General features: G+C 40.7%; 1 protein-coding gene across 2 annotated transcripts; it reads left to right on the forward strand.

The window, feature by feature from the left end:
* Positions 1-1,341: 1,341 nt before the first annotated feature.
* Positions 1,342-26,930, forward strand: TMEM182 (transmembrane protein 182). Of its 2 annotated transcripts, XM_044429583.1 has the most exons (5): positions 1,342-1,607; positions 1,956-2,055; positions 4,945-5,043; positions 14,679-14,816; positions 23,559-26,930. In XM_044429583.1, exons 1-5 carry the CDS (start codon positions 1,467-1,469, stop codon positions 23,780-23,782), a joined length of 702 nt encoding a protein of 233 aa, XP_044285518.1. In that variant the 5' UTR covers positions 1,342-1,466; the 3' UTR covers positions 23,783-26,930. The 2 variants fall into 2 exon arrangements, with proteins under 2 accessions (XP_044285518.1, XP_044285519.1); XM_044429584.1 differs by lacking the exon at positions 4,945-5,043.
* Positions 26,931-27,379: the final 449 nt, after the last annotated feature.

The following is a 27,379-nucleotide window of genomic DNA, read 5'->3' on the forward strand; positions in this document are numbered from 1 at the left end:
GCTCAGAATCCAGGAAAAGTACAATCGTAAGGAGTTTCCAGAAGGGAAAACTCACTGAAGTAGCAAGGTTGCCTGAATTGAATGGACTTACTTCTGAGTAGCCACATATAGCATTGCAGACTTCATGAAATTGCAAAAATTACTGGAAAGTGACTTTTATTGAGACTCATAGGAGACTCAGAGTGTGAACAGTTACTCTAGCTTTTCCCAGCTTAGTATCTTCCACATGTTTTATACTGGAATTCCTGATTGTTGATCATAATGGCAGGAGCTGATGGGCAACAAAGCCAAAATATTCAGAGAGCAATAGGTCGGGGAAGCCTGAATTAAGAGAAGTTTGAGAAAGCAAAAAAGTTACATGCACTGCAAAGAAAACAGCTGGAATTTGTGTATGTTGTTTCTGTCAAAACTGGTCTGTCCACTGCAGAGACAAGCTAGCTTTGTAAATGGAATTGAAACCTGTCTTCATGGTAGGAGAAACACATTCCTCATGTTTTTATTTTACTTTTCCCCCCCTTTTACTAAACACAGCTGGCAATCTGAAGGCACAGATTTATTCCTGTCTGTGTCTGGAAAGAATTCAATCACTGCCATTCAAAAACTGTTGAAGTGTGCGGATGCCAACATCTCCCACATCTCTGCATTGCGTATGCTTAGGGAGGTTGGACTTGGAGCTTTTTGTACCTTCTTTTACAAGGATTGTGAGTTTGGGATAAAATGCAAAAAATTGCCTTTCTTCAGTCATTTTACTTTTTTGTTTGTTTTAATAATTAGCTTGTATTGGAATACATGCACACCAAATTTCAAATTTTAATGTGCTGGTAAAATTCTGTATCAGTTTGCTAATTCTGTGAATCAGCCAGTCAATCAGTGAAGTTGAAGCATTTTTCTACATCATTCTGATTTATAATTTATGATAAGCCTTCGGTATGGCCTATATATTTTTGGATTTCAGTCTGGCACTGTATGAGTGTGTTTCCCTGTGACGGCGCATGAACATTCCTTGTTTGCTTAGGGGAGGGAGGTCTAGATTGATTACAGGGTGCTCATGTGGGAACTGCTTGCTGGCACTAGATAGTGAAATCCAACCTGTGCTGAATACAAGGGGCACCGTAACTTCATCCGCTTTGCATGTCTGCTGAAGCACCAAGTACAACAATATTTCAAGTCAATCCTCAGCTCAGGGAAGGTCAACTATTTTTGGCTGGCCACTCCTAGCTGAGGGAAACACTGTAAAGCCCTTCCATGGAGTCTCCCAAAATAGAAGTCCCTGTCCATTCGTTAGGTCGCACATTAATGAGACACAAATCAAGCTGCAGGACAAATGGAAAAAACCCAGAGGGCAAGATTAAAAAACAACCAGTTGTTTAAAGACGATCAGACTTTCCTCAACAGATTTTTCCCTCCTTTTTTTAATAAACATAAATTGTAAGCATAGCACACTATTTTGAACAAACAAATCAGCAATGAAATTGAGTGTCGGTATATTTTTTGGAGGGTTATTTGGAGCTCTAGGAATTTTGTTCTTTTTAGTGGCCTTTGGAACAGACTACTGGTTACTTGCTACAGAAGTTGGAACGTGTTCAGACGGTCTGAATGAGACCATGGTTAGTATATATTTTTATTCCTTTGATGACATCTTGCAGAAGTATCACAAGGGTGTTTTCTTCTTAGTTGCTTGGTAGTAAAAGTCATGACAGAGGAACCCTATTCAGTTTAATGTAAATCTCATAGTAATCAGGAAATGCTCTTTGCTTGTGATGATGGTTGAAATAGTTTGGAATCACCCAAAGTATGAAGAAATAATTTCAGATTTAAGATATGGCTTTTCTTCAAAAAATGAACTAAAATGTGTAGATATGTTTATTGTCCATAGTTATATGTATTTGCGGAAAAGGGAGTCGTAGGTATAGTCAAACAGATGGAATGGTGAACTGTCTGTTTCTTTTCTGCAGGAAGAGAAGATTATTTTCCACCATGAAGGTTTCTTCTGGAGGTGCTGGTTTGATGGGAAGATACATAATAATCATAACAGCATGTGGAAGTTTTGGTATAGTAAGTATTCTTTCAACAATATTTGCTTTTAGAATTGGTACTTCTCTTTGTGTCTGTCTTGATCAGTTTTATTCACAGAGGGCAAACTATTTGTGAAGGGCTACAGCCAACATTAGGCTAACAGTTTACTATTCATGTAGTAGGAGTTCCTTCCATTGGGTCCCACCATCCTCCTGAGCACATTTGGGGACCTGCAGGGGAGGGGGATATGTTCTTTTTAAGATGCTCATCCTGCAGTATTGGCTCTTGAAGCTCTTATGTTACAGATATTAACTGAAATATTTGGAGGTGCCCACATGGATGCCAGTTTGCAGTAACCCACAGAACAATCCCTTTCTGTTTTAGTGCTGACCATCCAACATACTTGCTCCAGCAGCTTGGCTTTGCTTGAGAACAAGACAAAGGTTGCACCTACAGATATGAGAATAGAAGGGAAATAGCCACTGGTGTTCTACCAATATCGGCACAAGGGCTTTCGTGAAGTTGTTCTGCAGACTCTTGGCCAAGAGGGAACTCTGCTATTATCTCTAGCAGTTTGCATACTTCAGCTTATGCAAGAATTGCACAAACCCTCTAACAAGAGGGAAAAGTTTCACTTTTTTATGTACCACTCTAGCACAAGATGCCTGTGATTTAGATGTTAAGCCTCCAGGCAAGCAAGTCCTGTTTTTTTCTTTGCTTTTTCTTCTTGTAAACCACTTTGTTTTTCTGAGCTCTGTAACAATAATAAATACAGAAGGGAATAAATTATGGCATATGAACTGACTGCAGTGCTTGGAAAATCTATGTTTGATACCAAAGTACTTTATTAAAGTAAATATAAGTTACTGAGTAATTACTATACTAAAATATGTATATATCATCTTGCTCTAAAGTGCTCGATGTCATCATTTAAACCATATAATCAATAGAAATAACACAGCTGCAATATTTTAGCTCCAAACAAAAGACAGATGCAGCAGTGCAAGCCCCCGTTACATCCACTGCGTTGGTTGGTACAGAAAATGTTTGCCCCTGTTTCTGCTGCTCACCTATTTTCGGACTAATGAAGGGTGGTCACTTACGCACTGCCAGAAAAGAAAAAAACTGAATTACCAAGAAAGGGAAACAACAAGGATATATCTTTGCATAAAAGTTGCACATGCTAATTAAATGAACAGATCCAAATTTGGAAATGACTAGTGTAATTCAAATGGAATTACTACCAGCAGAAGCAGTGCAACCAGGTTGCCTGCGTGTCTGCTCATTCCTGCTGTCCAGTGGCTGACTGGACTTAATGGACAAGCTCAAGGACCCTTCTGACTCTTCCGTCTTATAGTTCTTTATCTTTAAAATGGACTTGACTAAGCAGCTTTTCAGGCCCTCTGTAGATAAAGCACACAGTCCTTCAATGCAAATAGAAAGGTGACCAAAATAATGAGAAGGCGTACTGTGTCCCTGTGCCAGGAATTGTGGCATTGCCAGAATGAGAAGAGAGGATGGATAACTGGAATGGAAGTGAGGGATTGTGGAAATGTGGGAAGGAGCAACGATAGCTTGCCACTGGGCAGAGGTACTGGAGGAACTGGAAAACTTGGAAGGCAGAAGTGTCTGTACTATATATATGGATCTTAAGAACACAGGAAGAACACATGTTGTATCCAACCCTCAAGTACAGCATTCCATTCACGCGGTGGCTAGCCAGCTGCCCATTGGACTGTGTGAAGAAGTACTTCATTCTATTTGTTTCAAGGTGCCACCAATCACTTCAGTGGAACAACTCTGGATTCTACAATTAGGAGAAAAGGAGAAAAATGTCTCCTTCTCCACCTTTTCCGCAGCATGCATAATTTTGTACACCCCTATTATGTTTACTTATCCTCTTTCTAAGCAAAACAGTTCCAAATGTCATGACTTTTTCTTGTTACAGCCCCTTCATCATTTCCATTGCCCCTTTCTGCACTGAAAGAGGCACTGGATATTTCAAGTGTGGCTGCACCATAGATTTGTATAAGGACACTATGATCTTATTTTATTTTTAATTCCTTCCTCATTATGCTTAAGAAGGAATTTGCCCTTTTCACAGTAGACAGACATTGGACTCACATTTTAATCAAGCCTTTTATTTATTTAATTTATTGTTTGGATTTATATCCTGCCTTTTTTAAGAATTCAAAGTGGCTTAGATCATTCTCCTTCAGCTGCTCTCAACCTTATCCCTACAGCAACAACCCTGTGAGGTAGATTGGACTGAGACTCTGTGATTGGCCCAAAGTCATCCGATTGGCCCCATGGCTGAGTGGGGACAAGAATCCAGATTGCCAAGTCCCAGTCTTGTGCCCTTAACTGCTACATATCACTGCTCACTACAACTGAAAGATCTATTTCCTGACTAGATCCCATCCGGTGTGAAGTTAGGCTTTTTCGCCCCAGTGTGCATCACTTTATATTCACTTTATATTTATATATATTTCTCACTTCCTTTTCTCTGAACGTCCACTAACAATTGGGTGTCACCCTCAAGCTCGGTCAGTTCACTGCTTAGTCCTAAATCCAGATTATTTATGAACATGAATCAGGTTTGTACCAATACAGATCTCTGTGGCCTCCACTATTTATTGGGATAATTTACCATTATTCCTTTTCTCTGCTTTCAGCTCTTTAACCTGTTACTGGTTTATAAGAGAATTTATACTCTTATTCCATAACTGTTCTTCTATAATTCAGACCGTACAGGAATGATCAAAAATCAAATTTGTAGACCTCCATATAATAGGGTTCCATCTTCTTGTTTGTCTTAAAGCTCAAACTTATGTAGGGCAACATTAGATGAAGACATTCTCCTTCCAGAAAAAGTTGTCCTCTGTAAATTCAAGACCATAGTTTAATGTGTGTGCTGTTGTTTTTCAGCTAACCAGTCACCTTCCAAAAACTGCACCCATGCCTACCTCTCTCCATTTCCCCTCCTCCGAGATGAGCACAATTCAACTGCCTACGACTCTGCCATTAGTAAGTATTCTCTTCCGCACTGCTTTGCAAGGAGGGCCACTGCTTTAAGAACTCGCTTGTGAGGCATCTGGCTGCCTCTTCTTACAAATAGAACCTGCAACTACTTGGACAATGATCTGAGTTATCAGTGCCTCCGATTTTCCTGAGAAACTATGACACTTATATGACAGTCCAGTGCATGCCGACACACAGGTAAAGGACCACTGACTTCAGTGGGGCTCAACTCAATATTTGTCGTGAGGTGGTCTCACGTTTCAGTTAACTCACACAGCAGGCCATATATCAGCTATAAACTTTTATTGCTACTTTCTACAAGATTTACAACGTAACTGATAAACTCCGCTAAGAAGCTCCCTACCGGCTACAGTTGCCGCTTCTTTCTGAGTTCTCTACGAAAGCATCACGTGGTATCAAACCTTCCTGTCTCGTCTTTCCACCCAAGGGCGTGACAAACCCTCGTCCCTTCGTCGAAATTGAGTCTGTCGTGTCAAGGCTCTTCTATTTCGGGCGGATCCTACTTCTTCTGCTGAACCCTGTCCAGCGGCTTCAGGGTCTGGAGCCAGGAGGGCATCTTCCTCAGGCAGTCCAGAGTTAGAATCAGAGGGAGCTACTCTCTCAGACGCTTTCCCCTCGGTCTGCGGGGAGGTTGCATGCTCAGGGGCCAAGGGATGAGGTGGAGGAGAGGTTTCTTGCTCAGCAGCCTGAGAGTCAGGCTGTGTATGGGCCGTCTGAGCATTGGTTCTCAAATATAAGTCTCCTTGGTCAATTGCCAAACTCTCACTGCCAGCTCCTGTCTCTTCCTCGCGAGTATACATCTTGGCCGAGACTTCAGGCACGACAATATTAAATCAACACAATATTATACAAAGTTCAACCTACCATTATAGAGCAGGGCTGGGGAACCTGTGGTGTTCCAGATGCTTGACCACATCATCCTTTATTCCTTACCATTGACCAAGATTGATGGGAGTTGGAGTCCAACAATACTTGCCACTCTAGGGACTTCCGAGATTTGGCCTTTGTGGAACTCATTTGGCTGGAACAATTGTGTGATCAAGCACACAATTACTGTTCAGTATAGATTACTCAATGTAGCATGTACATTGCTCTGGAAGATCAGATAAAAATCCACTATGTCCATTGCTTTAAAAACAAAACCAACTTCTTTGTTTCTTAGGATCTAGTTTAAGTGTTGGGATGGATCCAAATTTGCCCTTCCACAAAGAGAAGGACTATTTGACTGTCCCTTTAGATCCAAACCCCCATCTGTGCCTTTAGATCCAAACCCGCATCTGTTCTGAACATGCAGAACCAACAATAAAAGCATAATATCAGAATGCATGTGATGAGAACTAAGTTAGAGGGTCCTCAGGCCAATTTAACAGAATATAAATTTAATAAATGAATGAATGAATGAATAAATCAATAATAAAATGATAATAAATGAGATGAATCTATACAGATTTCTTAGGTACTATAAAATTATTTTGCATATTAAATGCAAGCAAGTTCTTTTTCATGGAAAAGCCTTAAAAAACCAAAAATATTTACAAGCATGCAGTCCGATGCTAGGAAATTCTTAAATTGGAAAAGGCATAGAATGCAATCAAGACTAAAATGGTGACAACTTTGAAACATGTTCAAAAACCTCTTACAGAAGTTTAAATGAATATAATTCACAACTGCTATTTTTCTTTTTCAACAATAACAATAATAATTCCTTAAATTTGTGCATTTAACTTGAATATATGCAGTGTTCAATAAACACTCCCTTCTGATTGGAAAAAAAATCATATCTAGATTTCATCCTTTCCCCTCATCAACACCTACTTCGATTATGTGTAAGCTTTTGTTTACTATGGTTTGATTTGGAGTAATAGGCTGCTTTAGACTCATGTGTTAGATTTATTGATTGGTGTAGATTCAAATTGACCTAATGGCTTTAACACTTTTTTTGTTCAGAAGCAGTTTAATTTGAATTTATGCGTATGATCTCACTATCTTGTCTTTAACAAAGTATATTCATCTAGTTATATCTTTTCCCAAATTTAAATTAACCAATTTCTTTGTAAGAAAAGAATGTCGAATTACCAATGGTAGTGGAGATTTCCCAGGGCATATTCAATTTCTGTATCTACACCGAGATTTTAGTAATTAAAATATGATTGCATCATCTTTGATCTTAAAAGATCTTTTTTTCTACAATGATGTGATAAGTGGAATTTAGCTGCATGTTTATTCTGTTCTTTTCCCCAAAGAGCTATATTTCTTATGTATAGTCAGTCATTAACCCATCCTAAATAGTCCTGTTGATCTAACACAAAGTATTGTATGAAATTTGCTTTTATTGTAGGCGCCTAATAGACAATTAGGCAATCCTATGCCCATTTATCTCAGAATTGAATTCAGTGAAATTAGACATGTATAGGATTGCACTGTTATTGATTCTAGAATGAAATTACATTTGGAAACTCTCATCTTAAATTTCTTCCTATCCCATTGCTAATTATGATTTTAAGATCTTCATGACACAGAGCAATAAGATTAAATAGTATTCATATTTCGTATAACTGATATCCATGGACTATTAAAATGTGGAATTATAACCGTTATTTTAGGCCTCACTCTTACGATTTATTTCACAATAATGAAGTAATTAAATAATGGAGCAGTTGATATAATACTGTTGAGAACAAATAACCGTCCCTCTTGTTCATTGTCTGACTGTGAGAGAGACAGGCAACACCAGCAAGTAATTTTATATAAGAAATGACTATTTATATGCACACTAACAATAGAGAGTTAGTCCATTTCTTGTTGGGTCCAGCTACTCAAGTCATCATATACAATGAGTTTATATGTTTAGCTTTTTGCACTGATTAGTAACAGAAAAGATAATCACAGAAAACATTCAGTTACTTTTGTACATGGCCATCTTGACCTACACTTCTTTTTAGTACATCTGCTATCAAAACATCTTCCTCTAGACTTATCTTTACAAATTCTGACCTTCTTGACAGAGGTTATTTTATATTTTCAAACTTCGTGTCTTTCTCCAATAAGACACTAAGTAACTGACCCTGGTTTGGTCTTGAGGGAAAAAAATACTCTTCAGTACAAAGGTTTGCCTTTGGTAACCTGTGTCCTTCTCTAGAATCCCTTTGTGTGTCCTCAGCAACCCATTTCCAGTGCTGTACTTAATTTCTAATATAAGAAGTATGCGGTAAAGTATTTGTCAGCCTTGCTTACAATGTGTGTGCACTGCAAATTATACAAGTTCCAAGTCTTAAGTGCATTACATTTCCCAGCGTATTTGTCACGAATGGATACTTCGCATTCCATCTCTCTCTAGAATGTCTCCTGTTACATCCCTTGATTCTAGCTGCAGTGATATTGGTCATTTTATGCCAATAGACATAAAACAAGGCCCCAGTCCTATATATGTTTACTCACTGAGGCAAGTCCCATTAAGTGCAACTCCCAAGTAAATGTAGGTAGCTTTCCAGGTGTTATCTGGTGAATTAGTCACACACATACTTTCTGTCCGATCCTGACAATGATGATAAAACAGTAATGTAAAGTTAGTTCTTCTCTCTGGTTCTGAAGTTATCAGATGCTTTTTTTAGGCTGAAAAACTTAATGTCCTTCTAGTGACAGAAACCACAGGCAACTGAACCAGACAGAACTCCACTGAAATCAAGATTAGTACGTCTCTTCAGCTCAGTCTTTCCACAGCTTGCACTGTGTGTTCGTGGAGAAGATTCCAAATGCTATTACTTGCAAATGGAAAGAAAAAGAGAACCCTGTGGGATAGTGGGTGGGATTGCACAAACTATGGTCACATTTTATTGTTGTGGATCTCTTGTGCAGTCTGCACTGAGTTGTGAAGTTGCTGCATTGTAGGATTAATTTTCTAAAACCATGGAGAGAATCAGCAATCCCTTCTAAGGTTTCCATGCTTCACCACAGCTTCTTCAGTAATCCAAATCTGGGATTGCCATTTTACCATTGTTGGTATGGAAACTCCATAGAATCCGCTGGCTAGAGTGGTTGCAGAACTGGCCATTTCTAAGCCTTCAGTCTTTACCTGTTGTCCACACCCTAGCAACAGATGCAACTTTGCACACTTTATTTCCATTGGCTGATTGATGTGTCCATCTCTCCATGTTAAAAAACAAGGAAGGAGAGGTAGTGGCGGTGGCGAATCATGGCAAAACTGTTACTTTTTATTTAATTAAACTCTCAGTGAGAGCTGGAGCAGAGTTCAAACATACAGCTACACTTGGGAGGGGAGGGAATGAACCTGCCTCAAGTCTGTAGAGGGCCAGTCAAAAGGATGCTGATGCAGTCTATAGGAGAGAATTAGGCAAGCATGGTGTGTCTGCTTGTACTGACTCCTGGAATGTGTGGTGAGGCAAGAGCAGGGAGTATGGAAACCATGCTTTTTAGGTAACCACATGATGGTTTGACCAATATGTTCAGGCAAAGTTCCATCACCATGGGAGCACCACAGGTTTCTTTGCATGCCCTAGGTTGTTGTAAGCTGCTTGGAGATTACTATTGGAATAGTTAGCAGCATACAAGTATAAAATAAGTAGGTAAGTAAACCTAGCCAGTGTATTATAGCCAGTAGTAGTCTTAGCAGAAAGTTTTTCTCCTCACTTGTTAGCACCCCTGATTTTAACTGCAGCACTTTGTATCATACACCATTCTGCTCCGGAGAATCTCCTAATCCTTGAAAGTATCTATTTTGCGAAGATGAGGCATAGGAGAGGATGGCAAAATCTGGGGGTCCAATGTGCATGAGTGAAAGTGCTTTATACCAAAGCAAAGGCAACATTAGATATACCCAAAGTTCTTTATAAAGTATGCTACACTTCTTTTTTTATAATAAATTTTATTATTTTTTTAAAACTGACACTAAAAACATCAATCATCAATTACATCAGACATACTGGGTCAGCCCCCTCTTTTTTCTTCTTTTTAACATTCCTTAGTCATATTCAAATCCATTTATAATAACTTGAAAACATATTTAAATCTAAGCCAAGTCCAAAAAAAACCACCCTTGTTTAAATCTATGCAAAGTCCTGTATCTCTAGCCAATAATAAAGGAAAAAAATCTCCAAGCCTGGTAGAAGTCAGTATCTTCTTACTCCTTCAATGGTAAATTCAGTCTGACCATTTCTGCACAGTTCAGGATCTTTTAGTCAATTCGTTGATGGGTAATTCTTCATTTTTCCAGTATTAAGCAAATAGACTCCTCACCACAATGATTACAAGTAAAATCAAATACATTTCTTATTTAGTAATGTTCCAGTATAATGCCTACTAAAAAAGAAATTTCCGGTTTAAGAAACTAAGGATTTTTGTACCACTTTCTCTACTCTATGTAATAAAAATACCCAATTTATGTTTAAATACCCAACATTCATTTAATATCTTTAGAAACATCTTAGCTAATCTGTTTGGCGACAACTACTACCTATAACTGATTTTATACAAACTTTCTTTATACTAAGTTGCTAATGTTTCATCTGCTTTCAGAAGCTTCAAGAAAATTGATGTTCTGAAATAGTATATATGCTGAGTGGTTAACAGTCATACAGATTGATTTTAATCAGACTCGATAGACCTGGCTTGTACATAATGCTAACCCATAGTTTATTTAACCTATATATTGTTGAAGTCTGGATTGCTGTAATGTGTGAAACACTAGGGAACCAGAGTTTGTTTACTATGGATGACCCAGAAAGAAAACCCATAGTTTGTTGTTGTGTTGTGAACTCTGGGTTGTGGGAACAAGGGATTGCTATTATGTGTGAACCTATGCCCATGGGTTGTTTATGAGTTGCAAGGCTATAGAAGTTATAGAAAAGACTGATTGTAAAAAATACAGCTGCTCTTTATGCCAGTACTACAGTTCTACAAAAGCATTTATGAAGCAAAGATAGCAGAAGGAGGAGAACAAACCATTCAGGAATTAAGAAAGCAAGTAGCTTTTTTGTTCACCTACATACCCTGAGTACTGGGGGGCGCGGAGGATGTTAACTATGGATTAAATAATCCATGGATTGGTATTCTGTGCAAACCAGGTTACAGTCTGATTAAAAAGTTAATCATTTTACCTTCATGAAAATTACTGTTCTGAGCAACATTTCTTTTATGTCTCAAAAATGCAAAGTCTGCAAATGCCTACAACAAAAATAGAAAAGAGGGTTGAGGATACTAAAAAAAGTGAAATCAGGGAACAATTGATCACTAAATTCCCAGCTACATCACACAATAGAAATGCAATCAAATGGGCTGGTCATGTATTAACGAAGCTTTATATTAAAAGGAATTATTCTCCAAAGAGCTGCATTGGACCTCCACACTGGACAGTTTTTATTGCAATTATGTTTAGAAAAATAATGCCACACACAGTAACAATGGCACACCATAATATGGGTAATTCAGTAATTCTAAACACAGGCATTTTAGCTTGAGGTGCTCTTTTCATTGGGATGGTGGAAAGAAATAGAAAGATCAAGTTTTTGTACAAGTTTTTAATATTGTAAGCCTCCTTGGATATTCCTTTGCAGTACTGAGAATGGGTGGAATATAAATAAATATAATAATCATAATAATATAAAAATATTGCTTGTGAGCCCACCCTGAAAATTCTTTGTGAAACTTACTATAGAAAGAGTGTATAAACCTTACAATACGGGTGACCAGGCAAGTGCATGCCTTCCTCAAACAGTAATCTGAGTATGCACAGAAAGGTTAGCTTCATACTGCCCAAAATGACATGGACCAGGTAAACTTCAGGCTTGATGTAACTCCTGAAAGTTCTGTGAAATTAAGAAGTAATTTAATATTGGTGTGGCTGGTGATGGTGTTATGGCAGAAATCAGATTTATGTTAAGCCCATTCCTCTTATTCCCTTCTACTGTTCCCGGTGCCATTATATTTTTAGCTTTGAAGAACATTGCCAAAGCAAGTGCTGAGACACGAGGAATTAAAATGTAGTGGAGCTAAGTTATGGAAACTATTCTCTCTTATCCTGTTGCAACAACACAGCGTAGTCAAACTTAAAACATTAGTTTTTTATGTCACTGTGCTTTGGAAAGAGCTTCAATATAATATTATAAATTCATCTGCCTTATGAAGAGACAATTTCTATGGCAATTAGGTATTGTATCTCACCTCATGTTTTTACAGTAAACCTTTTAACCCATTCCAATCATTGTTTTGTTCCTACTGTATTTCAATGTACTCTTTTAATCATTTTTTATCACTAGAATCAAAATCAATCAAGTACCTGTAAGCTGGCTTGAATGCCACTTTTTGTGCATTGGAGGGTTCAAATCAAATAAAAACATCAAATCAAATCCATCTGAAGGCAATGGGAAAATAGTGTAATTTCCACATAGAGGAAGCACTGTATAACAATACAGTATTTTGGGCAGTAATTACATTTAATTGAATCTCGTCCACACCAAGGTCTCAGAGTAGAGAACAATGAATTTCACCATTCCTGGTCACCAAAATATGGCCAGAATGAGAATGTCATACACTGTGTCTTGAAGCATGCTCCAACTCTGGTGACTCTTCAGTATTCCAAAGTGGAAGGGCCTCTGTCCATGTCTTGGTCCAGCCACTATGTCTAGTTGTCCAACCACCATGATTGGTGTTGTTGGTGGATGTGTGGGAATGGGTTTTCTCAACATTCCAGCTATGAAACACATTGGGTTCTATGCAAGGGTATTCTTATTTAGAACAGACCAATTAGAATGAATGGTGTTTCTTTACCATAAACAGAAAAATGGCACTCCCAGGTCTTTGGATGTCATAACAAACCACTGTGGTAAGTAGGAACCACTGTTTTATCTTCTTTTGATTTCCAGGCCCAAAACAAGCCACGGTAATATGCCATGACTAAGTCTGGAGGGCACAACAAGCTCACCACTGTAAAACCCTCACAATTGCTTGTCATGACATGTAAATCCAGCCACTGAAATACTATGGTAGGGAATGTTCCCCCAAGCAGTATTTTAAGTGCAAAGAAAATGCAATTATAATTACTAAAATCTTCTGATCAATATGTCCTGAGCTAAACCATACTCAGTAGGGGGTTCTTGTTTAATTCTTTTTTTTTTCACAGAAGAAGCCCCAAGTGCCTAATAACAACATATCAAACTAATGTTTTTAAGCTTAAATAAATGTATCTCTTTCTAAATGAGCTTCTGACTACCTTTGTGACTTTCCTATGTAGCCATGGTAGAAACTCAGCAAGTGATGGTTAAAAGTACAAACATAACAGTCCTGGAGCGGGCTCAGCTGGTATGTTCAGGGATGTTTCTGACACAGTGACATATCCTACAGTATGGATATATAGATCATCAATCATATATTGCCATTTTATAATTGTATACATATAATAAATAGTTGCACAAAAGATGTAAACATCTGAAGTTTAACCTCTGACTTGAACATATCAATATTTGCTTCAAATGAATATAATATATACAATAGGATAGCCTCGGATTTATCAATATTGTACAATTTATTACCAGAAGACCGAATGAATATGGTTTGTCTTAGCTTAATGTTATTAATACCACATATTAATAGACTGATATTATGATACATGGGCTTACCTTTTTGGGTTATCTTGTAAGTTTTAACTCTAGGAAAACATATATGAACTCATAATTTGTCCAACAGGAGGAATTAATAAATCTGCTTTTTTCAATGTGTAAAATTAGTTTATTTTCATGATTGCAGTCTTTGTAAAGCTTCTCTGAAAATAGATGTGTAATTAGCCAACTAAGTGATTATTATGGGCATTTTATTTTCCTTGGACCACCATGTGTCACAAAACTCCCTGCCCATTTTTCACCAGCTGCTTCCATGATTCAGCATGGCTTGTTCTTGGCTCAGTGAGATTTCTGTGATTTTGCTGTTTCGTTTGAATAATATACAAAGAACTTTACTGCCCAAATGACTCTGTTGACAGGCAAATTTGAATTGCTCTTTAAATACACGTATCGCCTTGTTCTACTCCCATTGCTTCCAGTTTTAAAAATCATATATAAATACATTTAATGAAATGCAAACCTTTGCAAAAAGCTCTCACTTTATATTTTTAAAAAGGAAGAATTCTAGGCCCTACTCAACGAATTTTCTTGCATCTTATTGCTTCATCTCTCTGTTTCTACTTTGGTGAAATCGATTTTATCTTCTAGTGAAACCATAGAATTATCTAGAAGAATCTTGGCACTGGTTCAGTACACCATTATATGAACAATTTCAATTGACCAAGTTAATGAACTTATTAACCACATGCATCTATTGTAGATACCAAGCAACAGGGTTTCATAGCACTCTGACATACATCATTATATTCCAAGATTATCTGATAGGATTTGGCATTCAGGTCTAATGAAGGACATATGGTTTCTTAGATTACTGTTACAGAGGAAGCTGTGTTGAAATAAATGTTTGGCTTGCTAATGAGAATGAAAATGGCGGGGTGGAGGGGGGAAGGGAAAGCTTTTTATTAATATTTCCATGCACTTTAAAAATGGTTTATTTTTTTTTAAATCCCTTTTTGTATCTTCTCCCTTCCCTACCTGGGTAATGTCTAGTTTATCGTAGCTTCTGGTCTGTTCTAATGCTACTGGGAGTAGTGACGGTGATCGTTGCAAGCTTTCTCATCATCTGCGCTGCGCCATTTGGGAGCCACGTGCTATACAAAGTAGGCGGAGGATTTTTCATCACTGCTGGTAAGAGGCATATTTAAAAACCCATTATTTTTCCAGACACCCCATTATTTTTTAGGCACCCCATTTTTTTTCCTCTATAGCCTAAAAGTTTCTCCACTGTCTTGTGTGTTTGACTTAAAAAATAATCTTAAAAAAAAAATCTCCAAGCATTCTTGTAAAAAATTAATTCTAGTACTCATAGAATTTTGACCATTTATATTGTTTTACTTAATTATTTTATTTAAAGTGTATAAACCGTCCTTCACTAAGTCCTTTGCTTTTTTTGGCTCTTGCCTCTTGGCAGAGCAGCAGAGGCACAGGCTGGGAGAGAGCGCTGAGTGGCCAGGGGACTGGCGAAGACAAGGGAGGAGCTGGGCGGGGGAGCAGAGGGCCAGGAGCAGCGGAGAGGAAGGGGGCGGGGCCAGAGAGGCTAGAGGGGCCAGCAGAGAGCAGAGAGGCGGGGCCACTGGCCTGAGGGACTGATAAGGCCGCGCTCAGCCGTTGGCAGCACCAACGGTGGCAGCCCTTGTCTGCCTCCCTTAGCTGTGGCCCGGGCTGCCCAGGGACTCCCTTCCCTGGGAGGCTGAGGGGTTTTTTTGTTTTGTTTTGTTTTGTTTTATTGTTTTATTTTAAATTGCTTTGTTTTTCTTTCTTTTTGTTTTGTTTTGTGCTGTTCTGTGCTTTACTTTGCTTTCCTTTGTTTTTCCTCCAATTTAAATTTATTTTATCCTTGTGTGTGTGTGTGGGTTTTTGTCTGGGAGAAGTGGGCGAGTAAGGGGTACTGCAGGATAGACAAGGCGGGGGACCAAAGTAGGGTCTTGGAAGAGTTCCCAGTGGCAGACCAGGAGATGGCCTTGGCAGGAGTCACAGGTGTTGCTGCAACATGTTCGCCCTTCTCCCCCAAGAGAGGCAGGGTTACACTTGCCCTTGGTGCAAGCTGGTGGTCCTGCTAGAGGAGGAGGAGGTGAGGTGCTTGAAGGTCAAGAGGTGAGGTGCCTGAGGTGAGGTGCCTGAAGGCCTCTCCAGGCCCCCCCGGGAGCAGACCCCCTCTGGACAGAGAGTTGAGGGAGAGGCCATGGGAGGAGCATCCAGGGAGACATGGAGACATGTCACCCAGCACATCTTCCTCCTTCTCCTGGCACCAATCTGGAGCTGGGAAACAGGTTCTCTCCACTTGGGGAGGCTGGGACTGATGAGGCCTCGGGGGACCAGCAGGACCCCCAGCCTGGGATGACAAGTGGCAAGGGAGCCGCTGTAGGAGAGGCCAGGCCCAGGGCATGATTGCCTACCACCACCGGGAAGACATGGTGGCAGGTGATTGTTGTTGGGGACTCCCTGCTCAGGGGCACTGAGGCGGCAGTGTGCCACCCCAACCTGGAGACAAGGGAGGTTTGCTGCCTGCCGGGCGCATGCATCCGGCATGTGAAGGACAGAGTGGAGTGTCTTGTTCGCTCCGGGGGTCACCAGCTGCTCCTGGTGATCCATGTGGGCACAAACGATGTGGCCAGGCAGGGTGTGGTTGGGACCATCAGGGACTCTGAGGCCTTGGGGAAGAGACTCAGGGAGCTGAAGGCCCAAGTGGCCTTCTCGTCGATCTTACTGGTCCAGGGATTTGGGACAGGAGGGTCTCTGAGGTGAACAACTGGCTTAGGATGTGGTGCCAGAAGGAACACTTCGGGTTCCTCGACCGTGGCACTCGGTTTCTTGCCAATGGACTTCTGGCAAGGGACGGGTTACACCTCACGAGGATGGGGAAAAGGTCCTTTGGAGATGCTCTAGCGAGCTTCATCCGGAAGACTTTAAACTTAGCTGGGGGGCGTTCAGGCCCCCCAGTAACGTGTCTGCACTGGACAAGTGTGGGGAGAGGATCAGGGCTCTGGGAGCAGGGTTTTAGAGGTACTGCAGGGACTGACAGGACTCCTACAGAGAGGGGCCAGGTATCAGGGAGGATGGGAGGGAGGCTGGGAACTCCAAGGAAAGGAAACAGTGGGAAGGAGTTGAGGTGCATGTACACCAATGCTAGGAGCATGGGTAATAAGCAGGAAGAGCTTGAAGCTCTCCTGGGAATAGGAGGGTATGACCTGGTGGGAATCACAGAAACTTGGTGGGATGAAAGGCAAGTCTGGAATGTGAACGTAGAGGGGTATCACCTTTTTAGAAAGGACAGGAAGGGAAAGAGGAGTGGGAGTGTGGCTTTATACATCAGGGAAGGGATAGGATGCAGTTAGATAGAATGCAGCACAGATGGGGATTTGGCAGAGGCAGTCTGGGTGAAACTTAGGGGTTTTGACAGGGAAAGAGACCTGACAGTGGGGGTATGTTATCGCCCTCCAGGTCAACTTGAGACCCTGGATGATGTCCTGACAGATCAGATTCTAAGGATATCTTGGGGGAGAGACACAGTAATTATGGGAGATTTCAATCTCCTGGATATTAGTTGGGAGACTCACTCGGCAGTGCCAGCCAGGTCACATCACTTCCTAGAAGCTATAGAGGGAGGGTTTTTCACACAGAGCATCCAAGGGGTGACGAGGTGGGGAAACATCCTTGACTTGGTTTTGACCAATAGAGAGGAGCGAGTGATCACTCCATCCTTTGCTTTGAGATCAGGGGACTGGGGACGTGCAGCAGGTCGAGCACTAGAAGCTGGGACTTCAAGAGGGCCAACTTTGGCCAACTGAAGGCCAGACTGGGGAAAGTCTCCTGGGATAGGTTACTGGAAGGTAAGCGAGTTGAGGAGGGGTGGATGGCACTCAAAAGGGAGGTTTTGGAGGCGCAAGTCTTGATGATACCTCTAGTTAGTAAGGTGGGGAGGCAGAGGAGAGTGCCGCCATGGATGCAAAAGGAGGTGGTTAGAGGGATTAGATGAAAGAGGAACCTCCGTAGGAAATGGGTACTGGGGCAAGTAGACAAAAGGGTATACTGGGAGGAGGAGGAGGCCCATTGCAGAAGGATTCTTCACAAGGCTAAGGCTGATTAAGAGCTGATACTTGCCAAGAGTATCAAAAGCAACAAAAAGGGCTTCTTTCAGCATGTAAATAGGAAGAGGAAGGGAAGACAAGTGGTGCGACCACTAAATAAGGAGGATGGAGATCCAGTGACTGATATGAGGGAACAGGCACAGATGCTAAATGACTATTGAGATTAGATTCACCTCCCTTGAAGTCAAGGGGCTCCTAAGGGCATTGGACATTACAAAGGCGCTAGGCCCTGACGGGTTACACCCAAGAGTACTTAGAGAGTTGTCAGGGGTTCTCTCACGCCCGCTGGCCTCCATTTTTGAGTCCTCGTGAGAATGGGTGAACTTCCAGAGGACTGGAGGATGGCATCAGTGGTCCCAATTTTCAAAAAGGGTAGTAGAAGGGACATGGGGAATTACAGACCTGTTAGCCTTATGTCCATTGTAGGAAAAACAATGGAAAGGCTCGTAATAGAGATCTAGTGATGCTAGATAGGGAAGGGAGGCTGACAGCCACACAATGTGGCTTCTGCAAAAACAGGTCCTGCCAGACAAACCTTGTGGAATTCCATGACAAGGTTTCAAGATGGCTAGATGGAGGGGATGCAGTGGGTGTGGTATACCTGGATTTCAGCAAGGCCTTTGACAAAGTTCCCCATGATATCCTGGTGGAGAAACTGAGAAGTTTTGAGATACACCAAAGTATTGTCCAGTGGATTAGGGCATGGTTGACTGACTGAAAGCAGAGGGTAACCATTAGTGGGGAATCATCGGGATGGCGGCCAGTGACAAGCGGGGTCCCCCAGGGTCTGTCCTGGGGCCAATCCTGTTTAATATTTTCATAAATGACATGGAAGAAGGGTGAACAATCTGCTGATCAAATTCGCAGATGATACTAAAACAGTTAGGACCCCGAGGGTGTGGAATGGGCTTCCACGAGAGGTCGTTGAGTCCCCATCGGTGTGGGTATTCAAGGATAGGCTGGACGTGCACATGGTGGGCATGTTGTGAGCAGAGCCGGCTGGTGCCGGAGGTGAGATTAGATGGCCCGGGAGGCCCCTTCTGACTCGCTCTGTTTCTATGTTTCTAATTCCCAGGATAATGTTGCCTCAAAGTAAAGCCATTTTGCACTGATCTTTTTCTAGAATGAATAGAACTAGAAATGCTAAAAAGCCCTGTATGGCTATTTTTGTAATTAATACACAGTCTGCAGAACTTTGGGAAGGAAATGGTGAATGTTACTCACTGTTTTCTGTAGTCTTGGTCACTGCAGATAGTTGACTGCAAATATGTGGTCACTGAGCTCTGCTTGGCTCTTCTTCACTTTTGTTGCCCACAGTGAGTGCCCAGCTCACCCATTCCTAAGGTTAGCCCTGTTAGACGTGATGATGGTGTAAGTGGTATAATTAGAAGGCTGATCATAGGACTGAGGTGGACCCCAAAAGAAAAGAAATCTCTATTTATTTATTGTCAATATTACTACTAGCTGGGCAGTGAAGAAAGCTGACAGGGAGAACATTGATGGGTTTGAAACATGGTGCTAGAGGAAAGCTTCGTGAAGACTCTGGACCAAATGTGCAACAATCAACTTTAACCAGAACTTTTCATAGAGTAAAAATCCCAGAACTGAGACTGTCATACATGGGACACGTCATGAGAAGGCAAGACTGACTGGAGGATACAATTATGCTTGGGAAAGTCAAAGCGAGAAGAAGAAATGGAGGACCAAATATGAGATGGATTGAATACATGAAGGAAGCCACAGTCTTGAATTCGGAACATCTGAGCAGGGCTGTCATGGATAGGACAGCACATAACAACAACAGTATTACTGCCAAAATGTAATTTGATTTTTGATCTGTGGAGGAGAATCACAGAATTTGTGCTTGAAGCAGTGGTGGAATCTAAGTGGTACAAAGCAGAGGCTAGAACTTTGCTCCAGTTGTGCCCTTCTGGTAAAATTCCCTCTGCTTTTGATTTCCGTCTAATTTCTTGCGTGGGGTTCCCTGGACCTTCTCAGACAGCTGAAGACCATTTTGACTCCTGCTATCAGTCAGGGATCCTCTGTTGTCACAGCGACAGCTTTGCCCTGGGTTCTTTTTGGCCCACTCACTTCCTGCTAAATTATTCCCTTTGATTTTTCTCTCAGTTCCTGCTGCAGTAACTTGGACCCCATAAATTGTCTGAGCAGTGGAACTGGCCTGTTCCTTCTGCATGTATCAATATGTACCTTGGCAACATCCACAGTGAGAACAAAGTCTGTGAAGTGAACACGTGGTTGCTTACCCATCAGCATCGTTCTAAATTTACTATAGGCACTAGCCTGAAGCTCCTGTCACTCTGCTCAGCACCTGTTGGGTTCACATCTAGCTCTTGGAAGCTTTGTGCCCTTAGCAGTGCTTCCCTGCTGATGAGTGGAAGGCACTGCCATTTGGGAAGAATAAATAAGGCCAGAAAATTGCTCTTCAATTCACAGGCACTTCTAAAGGTTCTGTCTCCTTCCTCTCCCCTCCTCCTTCTGCAATAAGCAGGATTGTGCAAGTGAAGCAGACTTGGGAGAATAAATATTAATGACCGAAATGGCTGACCTCAGAGACATCCGTGTCTTATCTCATTGCACAGTGTTGTATATCAAACATGGGTCTACTTTAAAAACAAAATAGCAGAATAGAAGAGGGATGGGGAGGGACTGGGAGAAGAAAGAACGTAAGTGCTTATTTATCCTAATCTCCCTCAGACACAAATTTTACATTTTAGAAAGCTTTTTCCCCAGCTATTTGTGATTCATTGCTACTTTCTTTTAAAAATCTGCTTTACTAAATAACAGACATTCATGCCCCAAGCCAAGGTCTAGCAAGCTGAAAATTGAGAAATACATGGCTGCCTGAAATGTTTCTAAAAATGCTTTGCCTCTTCAAGTGGGTGGTAGGAATGAGGTTAATCTCAGCCACTGGGCTCAAAAATGTTAGCTATGGTCATTTGTGACAATTGTCAGCGTAAGAGCCTTCCCAAGATAAATAGATTCCATTTGGCACATTGCCCCTTCATAACGAACTGACATTGCAATTAGGCTGGCTCTGGATCTTTTCTAAACTTTTCAAGCATAATTCATGTTTTCAAAGAGGAGAAGCTAGCAATAGAGTGTTAGGATACTGTCCTGTTCATTTTTAGACAGGAAACCCATCCTACAACTCCCAGCATCCTCTGCCAGTGTGTTATTTCGTGGGAAGGCAAAATGGTACCAGAAGATGGAAACTCAGTTCAGTTTGGTTTTATTTCACAGATGTTGATGCATTCAAAAGACCAAACAGAACTTCAGAAACATGCATTATCTGTCATAACATGAGATGGCATGTATACACATTTTATATACATGTATAGAATGAAAAGGAGGGAATTAAACATACCACTGAAATACCCTTGAGTAGATTAATCAAATAGAAGAATATAATACATTTTGATGATCTCTGTACAAATTATGTAGAACCCCATCCAGAGATGAAAGTTATTAAAATATCAGTTTCAGCCCTCACAAGCTCAGAGTTGTTTTGGGAATACTGAAAAAGTGGCTATCCAATAAAACTGGGCAAACCAAAGAAAAGATCAACAAATATTTGGAATCTGTTATCTAAATAATTGTCATGATGCTAAATAAAATTAAGTGATATGCCAGGCCGATTGCACAGCAAGTTTTACAAGTAATAGTAATAGAAAAGTGTGAATCAGTATCTTAATCTGCAGATCAAGAATAAATTGTGCCAAAAATAATCTGAGAAGGAGCAAAATTACATGAAGCCCTAATAATGATAATTTACCGCTTTTGACATAGACTATTCATATGTGTCTTGAAGAAGGTGCAATTAACCTGCAGAAATATTGACCAAAATCTGAATGCTTGTCTTGCATTCCATGTAAGGAGAACCAGCCTCCAGATGCAGAACAGCTAGTGATGCACATCTGGCATCCACCAAGGAAATGCGGACAATTTGAGAGTACACGTCAAAGCCACAAATCCATATTGGAAAATCACTTAACAACTGGAACAAGATATCTGTATTAAACACTTGGAAAGCATCAGGAATAAATTGTGCTCCCTGCCACTTAGTATTAAAAACAAAACACAAATTACGGACTATTTCATGCAGGTAATATAAAACTTCTATGAACCGCTCAGAGAATATACACCTATCGCACCTAGATACCTAGTGACTTTCAAGTGACTTCTTCCCACTCTGCTCCCCAGAAATTCATTTGCGCATAATATTTATGGGGGATAAATATTATGGGGAAAAACATAATCTTTATTTTACTGAAATTAATGGTGATCAAATTGACCATAGAAAAAGCCATATATCCATGAAGCAGTTGCTTCAGACCCACTTTCAATAAGGAAAGGAAAGCAATATCATATGCATGTACTACGAGCATAGAGTTCTAGATTCAGCCAGTCTAGGTAAATGGAAATCAGAAGACAAACAAGCCCCAATTACATCATTGAGCAAAATGTAAACATACTTTGAGCAAGTATAGAATTCTAACAGATACCCTTAGTGACAGAACAGGGCTTAAGTTATCTTCCAGATCACATGTTACTTGATCTATAGAATTCTGATAGACACAAATAATAAGATTCAACAATGCTTTCTCACTAGAAGAATGACACTTCATATCCCCTGGAATTCAATCAAAGGCAGATTTCAAATCTACAAAGGATTAAAATCTATTGGCTGCTGTTAACCAACGTTTCATACACTTCTCAACAAGATACTTTCAGATGAGTCAACGGTCAAGTGCTGACCATCTTTTCTGAAATTCAGCCATTTATTTCTCAGCACACTTTCAGCCATAAGCCAAGAGATTTGAGTTTATGCTAATAGCCAATTTACCAACTTCTGATAGCAAAATGATATACTTACTGTTGGAAAGTTGGTACAGTCACTTCATCTTATAATGGCTTTCTTCCATGATGAACCAAGTTGGTTAGTCAAATTATCCAAATAAACCAAATGGTCAATTGAGGTGTACACCATATGGCATTAGCTTTCAAGAGTTCAGGTATTTCTGAACTGGACCCTGGGGCTTTCTAGATTTTAATCAAACTTACCTGGATCTGATTTCAAGCTAAGTTACTAGAGCCTATTCTTGGGACTCAAATAAGTTTGATAAGGAATGGATATGCCAATTTTCTAGAATCCTTTAAAGTTATTGAACATATAAGATTTGCAGGAATATTATATGCAATTGAACCACAGAGGTCAGCCAGGCACCAGAAACTATTGACCAGAATGATTTTGTGTTAAAGAAGAAATTAATCAAAAGCATTGTGCTGTAAAGTAATGACAGTTTTTGGTGCCAGGTGGGAAACAAATCAGACCTGAATTACAGGGCAGATGCTGCTGGGAAAGTGCTCCTCTCACATATGTGAGAATGTGTGGACTCTGCACAGGTTGCAGTGCTCTTGTGTAATGTCCTTTAATTTTAGTGGGACCTGCACAGGAGAACTGACAGGTCTTGTACAAGAGATATGAGATGATACCACTTTCCACTGGTACAGTGGATTGCACTTCTTCAGTCCATAGTTGGGAAGTGGCATGTACCATTTTGCAAGGTTCTCCTGGCCTTCCTCTACTTGGTGTCCTCCAGATGTTTCGAATTTTGACACCGTTCATCCCCAGCCATAGCTGTAATGCCTAGTTTTTCCAGTGGGATTCTCAGGTATTTTACAAGTTAACTCTGTGATACAAACTAATATAGTCAAACTAATGGAGTCATGAATCTTTACTAAAATTTTGTTTCTTCTTCAGGTATTTTGTTCACACTGGTGGTTGTACTGTATGTCATCTGGGTCCAGGCAATGGCTGATCTCAAAAACTACGTGATTACGAAGAAAATGGACTGTCCAGACTTTTCCCTCTATGTGCGCTATGGCTGGTCTTTTATATTGGCTCCAGTTGGAATATTTTTTGCTATGTTTTCAGGAATGCTGTTTCTTCTAGTAGGACGTACAATTTACTTGCACTCTGATTAGTCAGGTATCTGAAATACTGGACTCATACTAAAGCTTTGCTGGAAAACTATTTTTATACTACACAATCCCTCCTACAGTAGTGTTTGTTGGTGCTGTTTTAGATCTGCTTTGGTGACTAGTGCAGTCCTGACACATCTACTCAGAAGTAAGTTCAGTGTGGCTTTTTTCCAGGTACGATGGTATAGCCAGGTGGGGCAACATGTGGCCCATAATTGGTATAAAGGTCTGGCACCACTTGGCTGCCCCTGCCCCCAGATTTCACAAATTGCTGAGATTTGTGACACCGGCATTAAAACCCCCAGTGCTTTGCTGACCAGTCCAGACAGCTAAAATGGCCAGATTTAGCTTCTTCTGGCTATTTTAGTCAGCAAATCAGCAGGGCATGTGCGGAAGTTGCTGCTGCCGCCATCATGGCATAAAGCCCACATTGTGAAGGGATGGCCCTTGACCTCCTGAAGTTGGCCATCCCTGATGTATAGGATTAGAGCTTCGGTTTATATGTGCTTGTTGTAAAAGACATGACACTCTTGTTTGAGGTAATAACATCATCTTGTCCTTTCAGATTCCTTCTTACCTTCATGAGTACTTCCAGATGTGGTTTTTCTTGTACAGCCTCCCTGTCTCATTCATGGAATTATATAGGGTGTCCTGTGTTTTCCCACCGTCTTCCACCTTGTTTTGTATCACCATCCGTCTTAAGAAAGAAGGATGGAATAGTGGCATACTCTGTCTTGAAATGCCTCCCCTCATCCTTATTGAAGACAACCTATAGTGTATTTTGCAACTTTATCTCTGTGTTGAACATACAACAAAAAATAATACAAGTAAGAATTAGATTTTGTCTGAGGTCCAGTTCAACAATTACCAGCACTATGAAGGAAACTTTGTGGGCATTTAAGGACGCCTTGCTTTCTTCCCAGATATATTAGCCTTCCAAATATATAAAATAGAGTAACACAGGTGATGGCCACTGGAGATGCAAAAGGTGGTATAATGTGGAGACCCTTTCAATATTTTCCTCCGTTCAGCCTGAAACATCCTTTCGGTAAAGCAAGACCTTCTGCCACAAATCAGGCCTCTTCAAGGACAAGTACTTTGCTCGTTTGCTCGTAGCCATGATTGCTTTTACTTGAGCTGACAGGCCTGGATTTGCCCATTCCTTTTTACAAAGGAAAAACTCTGTGTGCTGATCTAAGAACGTTCATTGCCAATAAATGAGGTGCAATTGTTGATGCAGGTTAGTTTTGCAGTGGTACAGTATCTTGCTGGGGGAATGAGGCAGGGCAAATACTGCGTATTGTGATGTACATGTGCAAAACCTAACCTGTTTCCAGGGAGAAAGAACCTGCTTCATCACCCTGATAATAATCTGGGTAGGAGTGAGCTTAATTACACATGCTCCCTCAATTAGGAAAGTAGTGTGTAAATTGGTCCTGAGAGAGGTGCTTGCGTAAAACAAATGCTGCACAGCATACCGTAGTCCTTATTCTGTCTATTTGTTTCAGTACTCAGCATTAGCTTTAATATGAGCACACATTTTTGTTTTTAAAAATAGAGTACAGTTGTCCATGTAATACTTTAGCCAATGTGACAGTACAAAAGATGATGTCAATGGAATTGTGCTTTGAGGCTGTTATGAATGTGCATAACAGCTTGAATACTTCCATGTGGTCCAAAATCATACACAGCCAGTGCAAATAAACTGGAACATTTATGGGTCATCTGGCCCACTTCTCTGCAACAACAGACTTGAAAAGTGATGCATGGTTTTCTGTTTTTGATTATAGAGTTTTTTTTATTTATTTTTTTGCCTTTTGCTGAAATGTATGTCTTGACCTGTAAGTGGGACTACTCAGTTCATGAGCCACCATTTTTGTGGTGAACCTGCTCTTTTCTTGCAGCACACATAGAGTGGAAGAAGGAAAATGAATAACCATGGGATAGATAAGTGCCTCGAAACTTACCACGTGGAACTTACCTGAAGCCTCTGACAATGTGCAAAGTTCATCACCCCCATTCACAGCTGAGGAACAGGGCCAATGGTAGCTATAGACACCCACCAGTAGGTGCACCTTCTCATAGTTCATCTATTCCCATCTCTCTCACATACACGCAGTTAATAGGAAGCCGATGGGAGAATCGGTCCTGCTGTGCAGTCAGGACTAGCACCAGGATTTTGGCGTGCTTGAGCAACTGTTGAGGCCTACCCTGATTCCATGTTATTTTTTTCTCTCAGACCACCACCCTGAGTAGCACTAGGTGGCTGGAGGAGGCTACCCTGTTAACTTCCTACAGTGCCCCAGCATAGTGCTGATTTGGGATATTATGGGAGTTGTAAAGGGTGGTCTGCAAGAACTGAGCAGGGCAGCCAGAAACAGGACATTCTGGAGGGCATTCATGCATTGAATCACTATAAGTTGGAGCTGGCTTGACATCACCCAGCAGCACTGGGTGATCAGAGCTGTAGCCAGCCGTCCAGTGCTGCTTGGATCCCTGCCACAGAAGCCCATGTTGTCCAGTCACCCCAGAAACCTGAAGCCAGCCCTGCTTGTGTGTTTAGCCACATGAGGTTCCTTTTATTCTCATTCTTGTAACTCTGCAACAATCCAGTTTTTCTCCTTTAAAACCACCCTGAAAATAAACTTTCTACAAGTTTACTGGGAATTTTTTTTCTAGACTCTACCTCTTAAGTCCTGTCCTGATAATCAATCTGTATCTACGATACTAATAGAATTTCCTCTTTCTGCTTGTTTCCTGTCCTGCAATGTTTCTGGGTGCAGTTAAAACCCATACAATTTACTTGTATGCATATTTGGCAAATCTAACCCAAGCCAGGAATGCCTTAACTCCCTCTCCTAGTGGCCACTTCACTGAAAGGAATGGGAGTCCTATTTGCATGCATCAGAACAAAATGTTGAGCTCCAGGATTTAACTACATGCTACATCAGCCAGGAGAAGTGATTAACAACTGAAAGTATCTCAAATCAACATCCTGATAATATGGGCAGATTTCAGAGATAAAATTCTTACCTCAACATTTGCCTGCAATACATAATTGGATTTCTTAAAATATATATCTGTATAATGACATATGTTTTCTATGAAAAATGGCTGTGTACGTTCTTTTTTAAATACAAAGTTAATTCAGAAAACATTTGTATAAAGAAAGGTTTCATTCTTTTTTAAAACTGCTGAATTTTATCCTTTTAGCACTACCATAGTACCTACTACTTGCTTGCATAAGTATTCTACTTATTTAGTTGTTATATTTATATATCACCTTCTTCCTAGCCCACCCCACCATGAACCTCTGGGCAAGATACATTGGCTTTTCATTCAGCCACCTTTTTCAGCTACTTGAGCCACCTGCCACTGGTGGCCGACCATTCTCCAGAATAATATTTGCAAGACTGTAACAAATACAGACCCCTTCTAGCAGGGCTAACTCTGAGATTATGCAGAGTGAAGAAGTGCCTTAGGTGGCAGATGCATGGAAATGATGGGGAATGAGGGAACTGACTCTCTCAGTTATTTATATCGGTTGGAGGAGGACAGAGTTGTGTGCATCACACAAAAGAGCCCCTGAGTGTGATGAAG

Source organism: Varanus komodoensis, unplaced genomic scaffold, assembly GCF_004798865.1.
Source record: "Varanus komodoensis strain SLA01 unplaced genomic scaffold, ASM479886v1 scaffold2, whole genome shotgun sequence".
Classification (NCBI taxonomy): Eukaryota; Metazoa; Chordata; class Lepidosauria; order Squamata; family Varanidae; genus Varanus; species Varanus komodoensis.